The sequence below is a fragment of the Ambystoma mexicanum genome, chromosome 5q (genome assembly GCF_040938575.1).
Source record: "Ambystoma mexicanum isolate Mex_15411 chromosome 5q, UKY_AmexF1_1, whole genome shotgun sequence".
NCBI lineage: Eukaryota > Metazoa > Chordata > Amphibia > Caudata > Ambystomatidae > Ambystoma > Ambystoma mexicanum.
In genome coordinates this window covers 972,711,880-972,726,731 of record NC_090933.1, presented here as the reverse complement: position 1 = coordinate 972,726,731, position 14,852 = coordinate 972,711,880, and the positions used below count along the sequence as shown (strand labels likewise).

Genomic DNA, 14,852 nt, shown 5'->3' with positions numbered 1-14,852 from the left:
TTCCGGGTCCCGCCCACTTCTCCACCCGATTGGCTACCGGTGGCAGCCAATCGGGTGGAGAATATGACGGGACCCGGAAAGACTGACAAAATTCCTGAGATTGCAGGGTCTTTTCCGGAGACCCAGAGAAGTTCCTCAAATTCCGGAGTATCCGGAAAAATTCCGGAGGTTAGGCAGGTATGGAACCCCATGGTATTAAAGCACTAAAGAACCTAGTGTGATGAATGGTCGGATGCTAAACAGAAAACGTCCCTCACAGTCTACTAGTTTAAGTAAACCGAATAATTGCTTTCGGGAGGCTAAAGTTTGTCAGTTATTTTATCTCAAAGTAGGATGAAGAGTGCTCGAAATTGATAGGAAGGATGTGTTTTCTAAAGCCAGCCACACCTGTTTAACACGTTCTCGTCTGAGTACCTGCAGCACTCTTCCAGTGAGAAATGATGTGCCAAGACATGTCCAACTTTTCAGTAAAATGGCATTTTGCTTCTTAGTCAAATATTTTACTGTGAAGTGTAGTGCTTGTCATTTCGACTGCTACAGACACTGGGGCCTCATTGGCAAAGGCGTTTTTGAATGGGAACTTCCCATTGGAAAATGCTTTGTAAATCAGGGCTACTGGAGTGTTAGTTAATCGCTAATTAGTACTCTATGCAGGTCAAAGAAATGGCTTGTCTCTCAGCGTTGCAACACACAACATTCAAATCACTTGAAAGTCTGTCCTGCATCTACAATGGGAGGAATTGTAATGAACTTAACAAAGTGTTTATAAAATGAACGAGTCTACAGTATAGTGTTCCAGATATGGTGAAACACGGGAAAGTACTGATAACGTTGCAGACGATCTGCTTGGCAGCATGCCACGACCACGACATGGCAAGGACACCGACATGTAGCATCTCACTCAAAAGAGTTACCTTCACGTCATTAAGCAGCAATAGTAATTCTAGACTACTGTGCAATTCAAAAAGAAATGCACACATGCATTTGGCATCATTTCTGCCACAAGCAGCAGGTTTATTTTTTATTGAAAGGTAATCACGTAGTAGCAGATGTTGTCAAATGCAAAATACCAACACATTCACACTGCACTTGGCTCTCTCAAAACGATGCACGGAGAAAGGTTGGGGTACAAATGCCCGCAATAATTGACACTAAAAGCTTAGCAAAGACGTGCCCATAGGAACTAAGTAGCCAGCTGTTAGAGGGCACAACCCCTATTTCTCGCGAATAAGTGAACAAGCTCGTTGGCCTGTCCAGCCTGGCACCAGCGCAGAGCTTGGGGTGGACCATAAAAACGAATGACAGTCACTGAGCACGACTCCCAGGGAGTTGGCACATGCTCGGCAGTCTGTATTTTTTACAGGGGTCCTAGTGCCACATAACTCACGTTGGCACTTGTGTATTGTTCAATGCGAACCTACAACAACCAAGCGTGGCTAAGGGAAATATATATATTTTTTTAAACAGATATGAACATGGTATCCTCTCTCTGTTATCATAAATATCTGTATGCAGTTTTGAGTTTTCAGAAGCATAATTGAGAAGCTTACATGAACAATAGCACATGAAAACCTGGCCGCAATGCTGACATGTTCTTACAATTCATTGAACATCAAAGAGCACTTGAGCTGGTTTGGAAAGGATTTGTCCTTCTGAATGAATCTGAAGTCAACATGTGTTTGTTTGCTGCTTTCTGGGGACATCTGCTTAGAGTAACGTCAGTGAGGGCAGGTACCTTTTCACAAGCCACTCTGTCCTTCCCAACAGTAAAAGTACCCCCACCCCACTTGCATAGGGCCACTCACTTTGCAAGAACATTTTCTTCAGATCCTTGGGGCATTCTTATCTCAACAATTCAATGTTTTTCAATTTGTAGAACACAGGATGTGTGTGTGCGTGTTTTTTAAGAAAGTGCACTCTAAATACCGTCTGTTTGCAGCTATTAAAGATGAAAAGTTCAGAGATAATGCAAAGTTTCTGAAAAGGATTCAAGAGATTTCTCAGGTCTCCTACCCGCACCCCCGTTGGGAGTTTTCCCAAAGGAAACAGCATATCTCTTGATCCGCATCCTCGTATAAATCCAAGCAATCTGGTGCTGAACCCTAACTATTTAGCTGGATCTGGTACTCATTAGGATCTCGCCTGTTGGCAGCTGGAAGCTCACTCGCTTCCAGCTGCGTTGTTACTTTTCGGCAGACTGGGGAAAACCATTAGGTCAGAAACGCTGGAGCTGTTTCAAAAACGGAATGTGAAACAGCCGAATGGACAATTTCTTAAAAAAAAAAATAAAAAAAAAGTCATTGTGATCAATCTAAAAAAGAGGAATGGAATTTGATTGTGGTTATATGTTTTATTTTTTAATTTTATTATTCGTGCCCGTGTGGTGAAGGATGAATTTGGCTTGTGCATGACACACTTTGACAGCACCCTCCAACTGATTAATTGTAATGGGTGGGTGATCATGCATTATGGTTCAAGTGCACAATAGATTCGTTTCCAATATTTAATAATATTAAAATTGGTTATTTTTAAAAGGAAGCATTTCATACGGTTATTATGCTTTGCTCCAATTCAGGAAGGCTGTTTCTGCTTGTTCTGTACCACAGTTTTGCAAACTGTGTCCAGTGCACATTGGTACAGTACGCAAATGCAGCTGGTGGAAACATTTAATGTTTGCTGTTTTATGGTGGAGGCACACTGTTAAAGAGGTCCCCCGAATGAAGCTGCTAGGGGACATACTTAGGCCGATGGTCCCTCTGCAGTACGGGGGTCAACTCAGTCCATAGAGTGTACCTGGCTATCCCAGTGAAAACCCACAATAAACATAGCATCCATTTTTAAAGTACACTCCACTCCAGATAAAAAGAGACCCATCCAGTGCAGTGGATGGGTGAGCTGTGAAAAAGTCCCATGTTTTAGGGTAGACCGTGAGATTGCGAGATGTTGGGACTTGAGCCCGCCAACTGCTATTTGAAATTGAAGGACCCACTTATTCATTTTGTGGGACACATTCACCGTCCCATGAAACTGATTTGTGGTACTGTCCCCAGCATGCCTACCAATGTGGTAGTGCAATTCTTGTGAATGATTATCTTTCTGTTTTTGTGCCATGGGAAACATTGTTTTACTAGAGAGACTGTGTTGGAAAAAGGGTTGGAGGGGCATCTTATGCACAAGTGAATGTCCCCATGGACATTCAAACCATGATATAATGTAATGGTTTACTAAATGGAGGTGTCAAGCTGTCAGCACCATCCACACTAACGTCCGTGTACCAGTAGCTTCATGGCTCATGGACCCCAGTGCAGAACAACCACAGTGCAGCCTGACCTCCAATGGACACAGAGCAGGACCAAACGACAGCAGCCACAACACCAAACAAAATCCCCAAGTGGCAGACCGTCTTAATGCACCTAGACCTAAAGCCAACCCGTAGTCATCATTAATGCCAAATTCAAACACTGAGAAACAATCCCTGTGCTTAGCTTAGACAGCAACACAGATGGATTTATGTTGCTCTATTATGTAGCCCCTGGGTGGACCCACATACATACACACGCCCGCTTGGTGCAGCAGGTACTGTGGGAGTGAGAGGTTCCAGTATATAGAGGTTGCAAATCAGTGTGTAAAGAAGGTTACAGAGCAGTGCAAGTGGCAGGTGGCAGGTGAGCAGGTGGGATGAGTGAACGGGGTGGCAGAGCAGAACAAGGATAAGGAATGGGAGCAGAAGAAGAGGAAGAGAGAAGAGGAGGTTTTTCTGAACCAGGGGTTAGTGGGGCATATTGAGTAAGACAGGGGGAGCATAAGAAGGGAAATAGGAGTTGGTGGAGCAGCACATGAATGATGAGGGGGGAACAGGACGACAGAAAGGGGATTGAAAGAGGTCAATCAGGAGGGGTGGAGTCAGACAGTAGGTAAGGAGAAGGGGGCAAATGAGAGGAATAGCTCTTAGGGAAGGAAGAAGGTACCACAAGAGGAAGAGGAGAGTCTGTGGAGGAAATGCATTAAAGAGGTAGAGGAGTTCCTGTGACTGGAGGAAGGAGACAATGGAAAAAATACCCATTGAACAGTGCATGTGATAAGCTGTAGGAGTGAAAGGATAAGGGGGAGGAGAAGAGGTCCAGCATGTTGTAGAGCGTCAAGGAGGCAAGGGAGGAAGTTAACGAGTGGTGGTGAGTAGGAAGAACAAGAGAGGCCATGAGAACAAGGAGGTGCCCAAGACCAGGGGCATTCACCCTTTCGGGAACCTTTCACGCCAATGCTGACAGAAACTGTGACACAATCTGCCAACGGCATCAGGTGGTCCACGCTCTGCCATTTCTGAGTAGCGAGAGGTCTGGTTCACATTGTAAAAGGTCTGTGACACAGACCATCATGCAGGAGCTTCACAATCCCAAGATTGTGGAATCATCTGCCAAGGAATGCAACATCATGCCAAGTGCAACAAAACAATAATCCATCAATCCACCCCAATAAAGAAGCGATGGAGCCCTTTAAATCGCAAAGCACTAGAAAGTGGCCTGGCTTTCGATGGAACGGCTCTGGGAAGAGTGGGGTCTTTTTGTCTCCATCTCTGTGTCCAACAAGAACACCATTTGGAAACCAGATGAATGCATTAATGGTGTATTTCATGTGTGTTGTAATGTCCATGCACCCGTCTCGCCTTTCTCTTGTAAAGTTACACAACATACGGTCAGGTATGATATAATACAACGTGTTTTAGCAACCATTAGGCACCACACCCTGAGGCAAACAACTATTAATTAGATGCTTCACGTTTTCTATAATATCTGAATGATTGGCCAGTGCTCCGATTTTGCCAGGATTCACAATCTGCAGAAATGGCAGCTTTGTGACTCTATGGCAATTCTGCAGAAACGCTGTGGTTGTATGGTTGTCCCTCCGCTGAACAGATTTCAGTGTAAAACCATGTATTTGCTCAATGTATAAAAATAATCTTAAAATATTGTTCCACTTTTCAGTAAGTGGACACATTAGTGGACTTAATGGGCTCATTACGAGTTTGCCGGTAAAATGGTGGTAATACCGGTCCGGAAGTGTTACCGTTACAGGTGGGGTGACTGGTGGAAATACCACCGTATTATGAGTCATCGGGCGTGGCATAACGCTCACCGGAAAAGGTAATACCAGCAGATCTGTATTACTGGCATCAACAGTCGTAGGCCGGTTTTACCAGTGATTTTCGCTGGTAATACTGTTTCTGTCACCAAATCTGCCAATATTACTGGCACCGGAAATAGCATCACTGCAAAAACTGGAGCCATCTTGAATAACTCATTACACCACCAAATCACCCATTTCCAGCTAGCATCCAGTCCCCAAAGTTGAGGCAATAGCATGGCACAACAGAAGAAGGCCCGTCTGCCAGTTCTCCAGCACTGCAAGCCCACATTTAGTGAGGCAGATCTAACTGCATTGGCAGATGCAGCTGTGAAGCATACCAAAGCACTATTTTGCAACAGGCACAGAAAAACCAGTGGCTAGCAAAAGACTGCCATATGGGCAGAAATCATGGCAAGAGTTACGGCAGTGGGAACTGTACCCCATACTGTCAGTGACTGCCGGAAGTGCTGGGATGACCTGAAGGCGAAAGTCTCCAGCCTCATCTCCAAACAAAGGAGGGAGATCACTGACATAGGAGGAAGCACGGTGGCACCCCTCCACCTAATACCCTGGGAGGAGACAGCCAGCTCCATCCTCCACATGGAGGGCATCGAGGAGATAGGGAGCGTGGAGGTTGGAGCAGGGACTAAAGGTGATGATGGTGAGTACAAATGACACCATGTACATGTAGTTACCAAATACATGCGTCTCGCAACATATATCTACATAATTGGCTCTGGAAATGGTTTAACACATGGCAGCCACAGCAAATGGACAGTGAGCACATACATGTGCCAGGATATGCAGGTTAACGTACCAATACACATGCATTGTAGCTGAAACATGCATGCCGACACTGGCACATGAGAAGCACCATGTCAGAAAGTGATGCCCCACCACACCCATGAAGAAATCCCACCTCGACAGGCCAACAGGCAATGTGCACATGCATGCACCGTGTACATCATCAGCAGGCACTACCAGCACTTACAAGTAGGAACACTAATTGAGCAATACCACCCAAGCCATTAACATGAAATGTGCATCTCTGGGACACATACAATGTCACATGAGTGTAATGCAAGCCCACAGACCTGTCTGCTAGATGACTAACAGCATGGTATTTAATTCCCAACAGGTACACAGTCCACCAACAGTGAAGAGACCAGAACCTAAAATGCAGGCACATCATCTGCCCCCACCCCTGCACAGGCCAAATCTCTCACCAGCAGGAGTATACAGCAGGGCAAGACTACAACACCACCACCAGCATCCACTTCCCCACCACCTCCACCACCACCTCCTACCACCTCTGTGCACCCACCAGCAAGACACAAGAGGGGGACACAGTCACCGCGGTAGTGAGTGGTCAGTGGCCCCTCCAGCAGCCATGCAATGAACACAGCTGTCACTGCAGCCTCTAGTGCCATGCCGCAGCCACCGCCTGTAGTGGCACACACCAATGCAGTAGGAAAGAAGGCATGTATTGCTACGTGCTGGCCATTAGTGCACTCCAAAGGGAATTGAATCCCAAATTCGTCAGTGTCGCAAGCAGGTGGGGTCTGATGGGAGCCCCACTGCTTGCCATTCCAGGTATAAATGTCTTATCATTTCTTAAGTTAGGACTTAGAGTGCTAAGGTGGGGGAGTTGAGACAAGCGTCTAACCCCAAATTTCCTGTTAATTTACCAAAATGTTGTGCGTTACACGCTTAGTGCAATTCAAAAATATGGAAATTCACAGCTCGAAAACATGTCAATAAGAACAGTTTCTTAACACAAAGTTTTAAAAAATTCAAAGAAAAAGAAAAAGAGAACCCTCTACGGGTTATTTTAATTAATTAGATTACACAATTCTTTGTAAGCATTTTTGATAAGCACAAAGTAGGATAAAGTTCACATCACACGCTTTGTTTTTACAGAATCCCAATTGTACAACTTTTTTAACATATATTTGCAAAGTCCTTTTCTGATTATAACAGAGTGAAATATTAAAGTTCTTTGGTTTGAAGTCACCAATCCAAAATAGCATCAGGATTTTTGAGTGTATTGCCAACGCGTTTCGGACTTTACAACAGTCCATCTTCAGGGCCAAGGATACTACTTGTTCCAAAAATATACATGTTCATGATTTCAATTCCTAAAGCAAAAAAATGTAGATAGTATTCTGCTATTAGTGTTATTTAACTGACTCAATATTGGCAATTCCAACTATACAAATTACAAAAATTACACTTGACGCACCTCCTTTTTTAGTGCTGCTAGAACCTCTGCTTCCGGTCTTTGGACACACGATGTAGGTGGGTTTGACTGTGCATAAACCACTGTGTGTGTGGGAAATTCCACCTCAAGAAGACTCTCTCAGAAAAAACTTCTAGAGTAGAAACAGAAAGAAGTGTACCTTCAGTAAATGCTTCTTTGGAGATTCTGGATATACATGTAAACATCCTCTATAGGCTTGGTTCCTATGGTAAACAACTTTGTGTTGCGGGGATGAGCAGAGTCCTCCATCCCACCCTCCTTAGTTGACCGGTTATACCATATTTGCTGTACGAAGAAGGTAGCTCTATCCTTCACGCTATCTCAAGTGCCAAGATAAGGTAAGCTCCTAGATTAGCTCTGTGGCAGTGTAGGGGCTTCCCCTGTTGTTTCAATATGGATCTATCTCTCACCTCTGTGCACGATGCGCGTATATTTCAGGAATCCTCAGATCTTCCAACAGGGGGAACCAGTGTGTGTTTATTCTGTGTGCGTTTTTGTACAACTTAAAGTGCTGTACATAGAGATGTAAGTTTATGTAGTAATCCTATAGCTCTATGCATAACCTCTGTGTGGCCCTAAAGTGAAAATAGGTGTACAGGAATGTAGTGCTTGTTTATCCTACATCTTGTCTACTTGAATTTAAATGAAGGGCCAGGGTATTGATTCTGATTGTTATTGGTATGGAAGGTTCTAATTTTTAGCAAGGGTTTGTGTCGCTGGGCCACTGCCGGGTGAGTGGGGAGTAACGCAGACCTGAGTCTGCTTGAGTCCCCACCTGTCCCATGCTGTGGTTCCCATGCGGCACTACACTACGTCCCTCCACTGTGACCTCTAAGAGGTTGCATCATTCACTGTACATACCATGCACATGAAAGGCTGTAAGGCTCGCTGACTCTTATGAGGTATATTGTGGTCTGATTTGGCAAATATCTCTCCTGTCTTGCCCTTTTGATGCGCTACCAACTATAGCTGAGTATTGCTGATTGTACATTACAGAGTTGAGTATTGCTGATTGTACATTACACATTGGTCTCTCCCATCATGCAGGCTCACAATCTAAAGTGTACACTGTTTTTACGGTCTGTCCCACATTCAAGGTTTGGGCAACATCCTTCAAGAGATTCAGGTACATTTTTAGGCCACCATATAACTTCAGGTCAAGATCTATCTACACCATAAACTCAGGCATCAAAAGGCAAGGTAGGATTTGTTTCAAATCAAAGTCAACTTCGCATTTTGATATATTAAACATAACACATCAGATCAAACTCTACATTCATGCCTCTAGGGCTAAGACAGTCAAGGGTATCAATCCACGTTATCTCCCTCTGGTGTAGAGTTCTTACAACATCTCCACCTCTAGGGCTGAGTTTCACCTGTTCCAGTATCACACATTTAATTTGTGCTATGGAGTGTCTGGCTTCTGAAAAATGTATTGCGACAGGTGATGTCTGACTCTTTGTTCTAATGTTGGATTTGTGCTCTGACCGCCGGGTTTGAGCTTTTCTAGTGGTCATGCCTACATAAAATAGGCCACAGGGACACTTAAATCCATAGATGACGTTTGATGAGTCACATGTGCAGGAATGTTTAAGAGGGATGGTTTTCCCTATATGTGGGTGACTGATGGTGTTTCCTTTTAGTATATTACCACAGTGCTGGCAGTTGTGGCATGGGACAGTGCCCTTGAATGTAGATTTTCCAGTTCTCGTGGTAGTTATGTCTGCTCTGATCAGGCTGTTGCGTAGAGATTTATTATTCCTGTCGGCGAATGTCGAGATCTCCGGGAAGAGTTGTTGTAATTTTGGATCCATTTGTAACATATGCCAGTGTTTCTGAATGATCCTTTTTATTCTCTTACTCTGGTTAGACTATGTTGTCACATATACCAGTTTTTGATGATCTTGGATAGATCTGGGTGTCAGGAGAGTTTCCCTTGGGGTCAAGTTCACTTTCTCTTTGATTCCAGAGATTACATTTGTGTCATATCCCCTTTCAATGAATTTTGTTTGTAAAGCTGATGACTGCCTAAAGAATTCTGCAGTTTCTGAGATATTCCATCTGTACCGTAAGAATTGACTTAGCAGTACACTGTCCAGAGTTCTTTGTGGATGAAAGCTCATGGCTAGGAGTTAGCTGTTCCTGTCTGTCTGCTTTGTAAAAATGCGTGTTTCCAATATCCCTTCTTTCACGTAAACCTCAACGTCCAAGAAGTGTATTTTAGACTCACTAGTGGATATTGTAAACTTAATTCTGGGGTTCATCAGGTCCATCATGACAAAAAATTGTTCCAGCTCCTCCTTTGGGCCTGTCCAGATCCCGAAGATGTCATCAATGTATCGTGTATAGAGTGATAAGTGCCGTGACCATCTTGGTGATGTTAAAACATTCTCATATTCCAAATAGAACATGAATATGTTGGTATAGCATGGTGCCATGGCGGCTCCCATGCTGGTTCCTGACGTTTGCAAAAAGTAGCGCTCTCCAAACTTGAAAAAGTTATTCATTAGGACCAATTTCAATAAGGTCAAAACAAACACCCGGTCTGCTTTGCAGTCTGCTGTTCTTAGCAACATCCATTCCACCGCCTCTAGACCTGTTTCATGGGTAATATTAGTGTAGAGGGATGTGACGTCCATAGTGAAGAGGATGTCACGACCCTCTATGAATTGGACATCTTGTAGTTTCTGTAGAAAGCTTGTTGTGTCCTTCAGGTAAGTCTCTGTGTTCTGAATCAGCGGTTGCAGGATCCGGTCTAGATATTGTGCTAGAGGTTCTAAAATACTGTTTGTTGCTGCAATGATTGGTTGACCGGGTGGTTTAAATAATCTTTTGTGGATTTTGGGCAATATGTAAGAGGCGGGCATGATCGGATGTTTATCGTTTAGAAACTTATGTGTTTTCACAGAGATTTCTCCCATCTCTTCTGCTTCATCGAGAGTTTCCTCGATAAGTGTCATGATCTGGTTGGTAGGGTCAAAGTTTATTTCTCTGTAAGTTTCTGTATCTGTCAATTACCTCTCAAGTTCCTCCAAGTAATCACTTTTGTCCATTTGGACAAGTGTGCCTCCCTTATCTGAGGGTTTGAAAATTATTGTCTGATTGTCCAATAAGTTCTAAGGGCTTGTTTCTCCCATGTCGAGAAATTGCCATATCCCCTGCTCTTGAATTCAAGTTTTTTGAGGTCTTGAAGCACCATTTTTTCAAAAGTAGATAAAACATGGTTCTGGACTTGAGGGTTGAAATTACTTTTCGGGTTAACCTCAAGGAACTCAGATGTTTCATTAGGGTCTTGGTCTTCTTCGAGGTCATTGAAGAATACTTTTAATTTAATTTTCCTCAAAGGCCTGAAAAAGTACATTTTTTCTTTCAGTAATGCACTGTTGCTCTGGGGAATAAACACACCCTGGTTCCCCCTGTTGGAACGCTGGGAATACACACACACATACACATGCGCTAGGTAGTAGCGTGCGGTAACCGGGGTCCATTTGACTCACCATGCGCCAGCGCAATGGTGGTGCGACCCGCCCACGGGACTCACGTTACTCGCCCGTGCATGCGCACTCAGATATCTTTAGCGCTCACCATGCGCATGCGCGAATGGAAAGCGGCCCAACCCGCTCGACGCATGCGCATGGGCATTTAAACAGTAGACATTTACAAGCTTACGGACTGGAAAGAGCCACTCGAGATCCGGACATCTGAGGATTCCTGAAATACACGCGCATCGTGCACTGAGGTGAGAGATAGATCCATAATGAAACAACAGGGGAAGCCCCTACAATGCCACAGAGCTAATTTAGGAGCTTACCTTATCTTGGCACTTGAGATAGTGTTAAGGATAGAGCTGCCTTCTTCGTAAAGCAAATATGGTATAACCGGTCAATTAAGGAGGGTGGGATGGAGGACTGCTCATCCCCACAACACAAAGTTGTTTACCACAGGAACCAAGCCTATAGAGGATGTTTAAATGTATATCCAGAATCTCCAAAGAAGTATGTACTGAAGCTACACTTCTTTCTGTATCTACTCTAGAAGTATTTTCTGAGAGAGTCTTCTTGAGGTGGAATTTGCCACACACACAGTGGTTTATGCGCAGTCAAACCCACCTACAGGGTGTGTCCAAAGACCGGAAGCAGAGGTTCTAGCGGCACTAAAAAAGGAAGTGTGTCAAGTGCAATTTTTGTAATTTGTATAGTTGGAATTGCCAATATTGATTCAGTTAAATAACTCTCTACATTTTTTTGCTTTAGGAATTGAAATCATGAACATATATATTTTTGGAACAAGTAGTATCATTGGCCCTGAAGATGGACTGTTGTAAAGTCTGAAACGCGTTGGCAATACACTGAAAAATCCTGATGCTATTTTGGATTGGTGACTTCAAACCAAAGAACTTTATTATTTCACTCTGTTATAATCAAAAAGGGACTTTGCAAATATATGTTAAAAAAGTCCTACAATTGAGACTCTGCAAAAACAAAGCGTGTGATGTAAACTCGCTATGCTTTATCCTACTTTGTGCTTATCAAAAATGCTTACAAAGAATTGTGTATTCTAATTAATTAAAATAACCCATAAAGGGTTCTCTTTTTCTTTTTCTTTGAATTTTGTAAAACTTTGTGTTAAGAAACTGGTCTTATTGACATGTTTCGAGCTGTGAATTTACATATTTTTGAATTGAACTAAGCATGTAAATTAACATGAAATTTGGGGTTAGACGCTTGTCTCAACTCCTCCCACCTTAGCACTCTAAGTCCTAACTTAACAAATTATAAGACATTTATACCTGGAATTACACCTGCTTGCGACACTGACGAATTTGAGATTCAATTCCCCTTGGAGTGCACTAAGGGCTGGCACGTAGCAATACATGCCTTCTTTCCTAGTTTCCTTACCAGTCCCGAGTGGCCTCGTGACATTCGCCCTGGTGCACCTGAAGTCTTAGTATAGTACAACAGCAACAAATGGAATCTCCTCTTTTTTTGAAGAAGTTTAAACCCTTAATTTAACTATAGTAGTGCCTCCTCTCCCACCCTTTACACAAAAATGCAGTGCCAGCAGTGGGTCAGAGACCTTAAGGGTCCAGCACGCTTTCATCCCCATCATGTGGAGTGCAGCCACTGACACATCACGGTAGGGCCCATGTCCCTATGACAGAAGAGGAAGAGGGGGAGTATGACCACAACATGGCCGATACCACATCACACATGGAGCCACCACAAAGTCCACACAGCCCACCAGTAATGCCTGTGACCAACTTGTCCAGAGTACCTGCAAATCTGTATGCCATTGAGAGGCAGCAGTCAGCCATGCATACACTTGTGGGCAAGCAGCTGCATGAAATGCAGGCCACGCAGGACTGCCTGCAAGGGTGTACCTGCAGGATTACCCTGTAACACGGCCATGCCACCGCAGCCTTGGTGATACTGGGACAGCGAGTGTGTGAACACACAGATGCATCCTCGGCATCTGCTGATTCACTCAACCAGGCCAGACAGCTAACCCTGCCATACATCCCAGCATAGGGGTCTGAGCCATCCAACTCTCTGACCCCCACAGAGGGCTCCCTACCCAGCGCCCCAAAATGCTGCTCACTGCGCCACCTAACTGCCAAGGAATAGGAGAAGGCCCCCAAAATCAATAGGGGCAGGAATTGACAGTCAGATCCTGCTGGGGTGTTTGAGGGTGGGTCATGGGGAGGGTGTTTTGAGGGCATTGTGGTGAAGGTTGTTACATGTTGCAAGTTGCAGGATAATAATTTGTTATTTTGGAATTCGTTATTTTCTGTTCATTGTAATGGTATTAGTTATTTTGGAATTCGTTATAATCACTGCATACGAATAGCCATGCGTGCTACCAAATGAAAAGACTGTGTTATTAAGCGCTCTATACAATTATTATCTTCATACTCCTATCATTGATATTGGAAATAAAATTTGTCTTACAGATGGACATTTACATATTTCACAGTATTCTAAACGGCTTTGAAGATATTGGGACTCATTATTAGTCTGCTTGTATATAGTAAAAGTGGCGTAAATTCCAGTCACTGGCACTTTTACCGTTCCGGCAAAGTACAAGTTGGCGGCTATACCATTGCCAATATTATCAGCGCCAACTTGTACTTTGCCGGAACGGTAAATTGCCAGTTACTGGAATTTACGCCACTTTTACTATATACAAGCAGACTAATAATGAGTCCCAATATCTTCAAAGCCGTTTAGAATACTGTGAAACATGTAAATGTCCATCTGTAAGACAAATTTTATTTCCAATATCAATGGTAGGAGTATGAAGATAATAATTGTATAGAGCGCTTAATAACACAGTCTTTTCATTTGGTGGCACGCATGGCGATCGGTATGCAGTGATTATAACGAATTACAAAATAACTAATACCATTACAATGAACCGAAAATAACGAATTCCAAAATAACGAATTTGTAAAAAAAATAAAAAGGGTTTGGTAGTGGTAATAGTGATTTTGGAGGTGGGGAAAATAATTAGGAACAAACAAAAGGGGGGGCTTGGCCCCACACCCCCACAAACCAACGAAAAAGGAATGTGTTATTTTGGAATTCGTTGTTATGGTATTTAGTTATTTTGGATTTGATAAAATCACATGTAACCATGATATTATTACCTACTCAATGGTTCTCAATTTATAAACCTGGAAAAATGGTTTCAATCTGCATACGGCCTACTGGGAATGCAGCATGTGTTGGGCAGCTTGTAAACACACCACTTTGCTTGTGATGGCCTCACTAAGGGATCTCTAAGGTTATGGAGAAATGTATTCAAAGGGCAGCATCACATCTTTTATTATTGAAACTTTGCTCCAGTGCAAGTACTATTTTGCATTAGGAAAACAAATCCCCCTTTTGGGGCAAGAAAATCTATCAATTTACCAGAGCAATGTTTTTCCTACTACTAATAAGGAATGGTATTTGTACAATGGAATACACTGCCCTGCTGTAAAAACAAAACAAAACAAAATTGCATGACTATGTGTTTGCCCTATGGCAATTTGTGTCTTAGAGCGAATACAGTGCAAAATGCTTTCTGTACTATAGGAACTAACCATCTAAAGGACAGTGGGCCTGCATGCCAGTGGGCCTGCACATGGGTGCATCCCAGAGAAAAACACTTTGTGAATCTGGCCCACAGTGTTACGGGCTATTGCTAATGAATGGATGTTTCTTGCAGCCAACTTGAAAATGTTAAAAATGTAAGTTCCTTTCTTCATAGGGTAAATTATTTCTGAAAATGTCTTGCAAAGGAATACCATCACCTTCTTGGAAAAGCTTCAGAAAGTATTGTAAACAATTCACTACAGACAGCAACTCTATTATAAGTGAAGTCCTAGAATGTAAAACCAATACATGTCTAACACAGTAAAATGAGTCAGCCTGATTTGCTGAACTATACAAATTTGTTTTTCTTAATTACCAATTGAGTTTGAAAA

The 14,852-nt window shown here is 43.1% G+C and overlaps 1 protein-coding gene across 3 annotated transcripts in view; it reads left to right on the top strand.

Annotated features, from left to right (window-relative positions):
• ANGPT1 (angiopoietin 1) overlaps positions 1 to 14,852 on the top strand; it is a 1,129,183-nt gene that overhangs the window by 980,337 nt on the left and 133,994 nt on the right. The window contains exon 8 of one of the 3 annotated variants that reach the window (XM_069621502.1): positions 11,638 to 11,764. The exons of the other annotated variants lie outside the window; for them this stretch is intronic. Coding sequence (XP_069477603.1) covers positions 11,638 to 11,644 — 7 coding nt within the window. The 3' untranslated portion in view covers positions 11,645 to 11,764. Of the gene's footprint in view, positions 1 to 11,637; positions 11,765 to 14,852 lie in introns of those variants that run through there. 3 annotated transcript variants of the gene reach the window in all.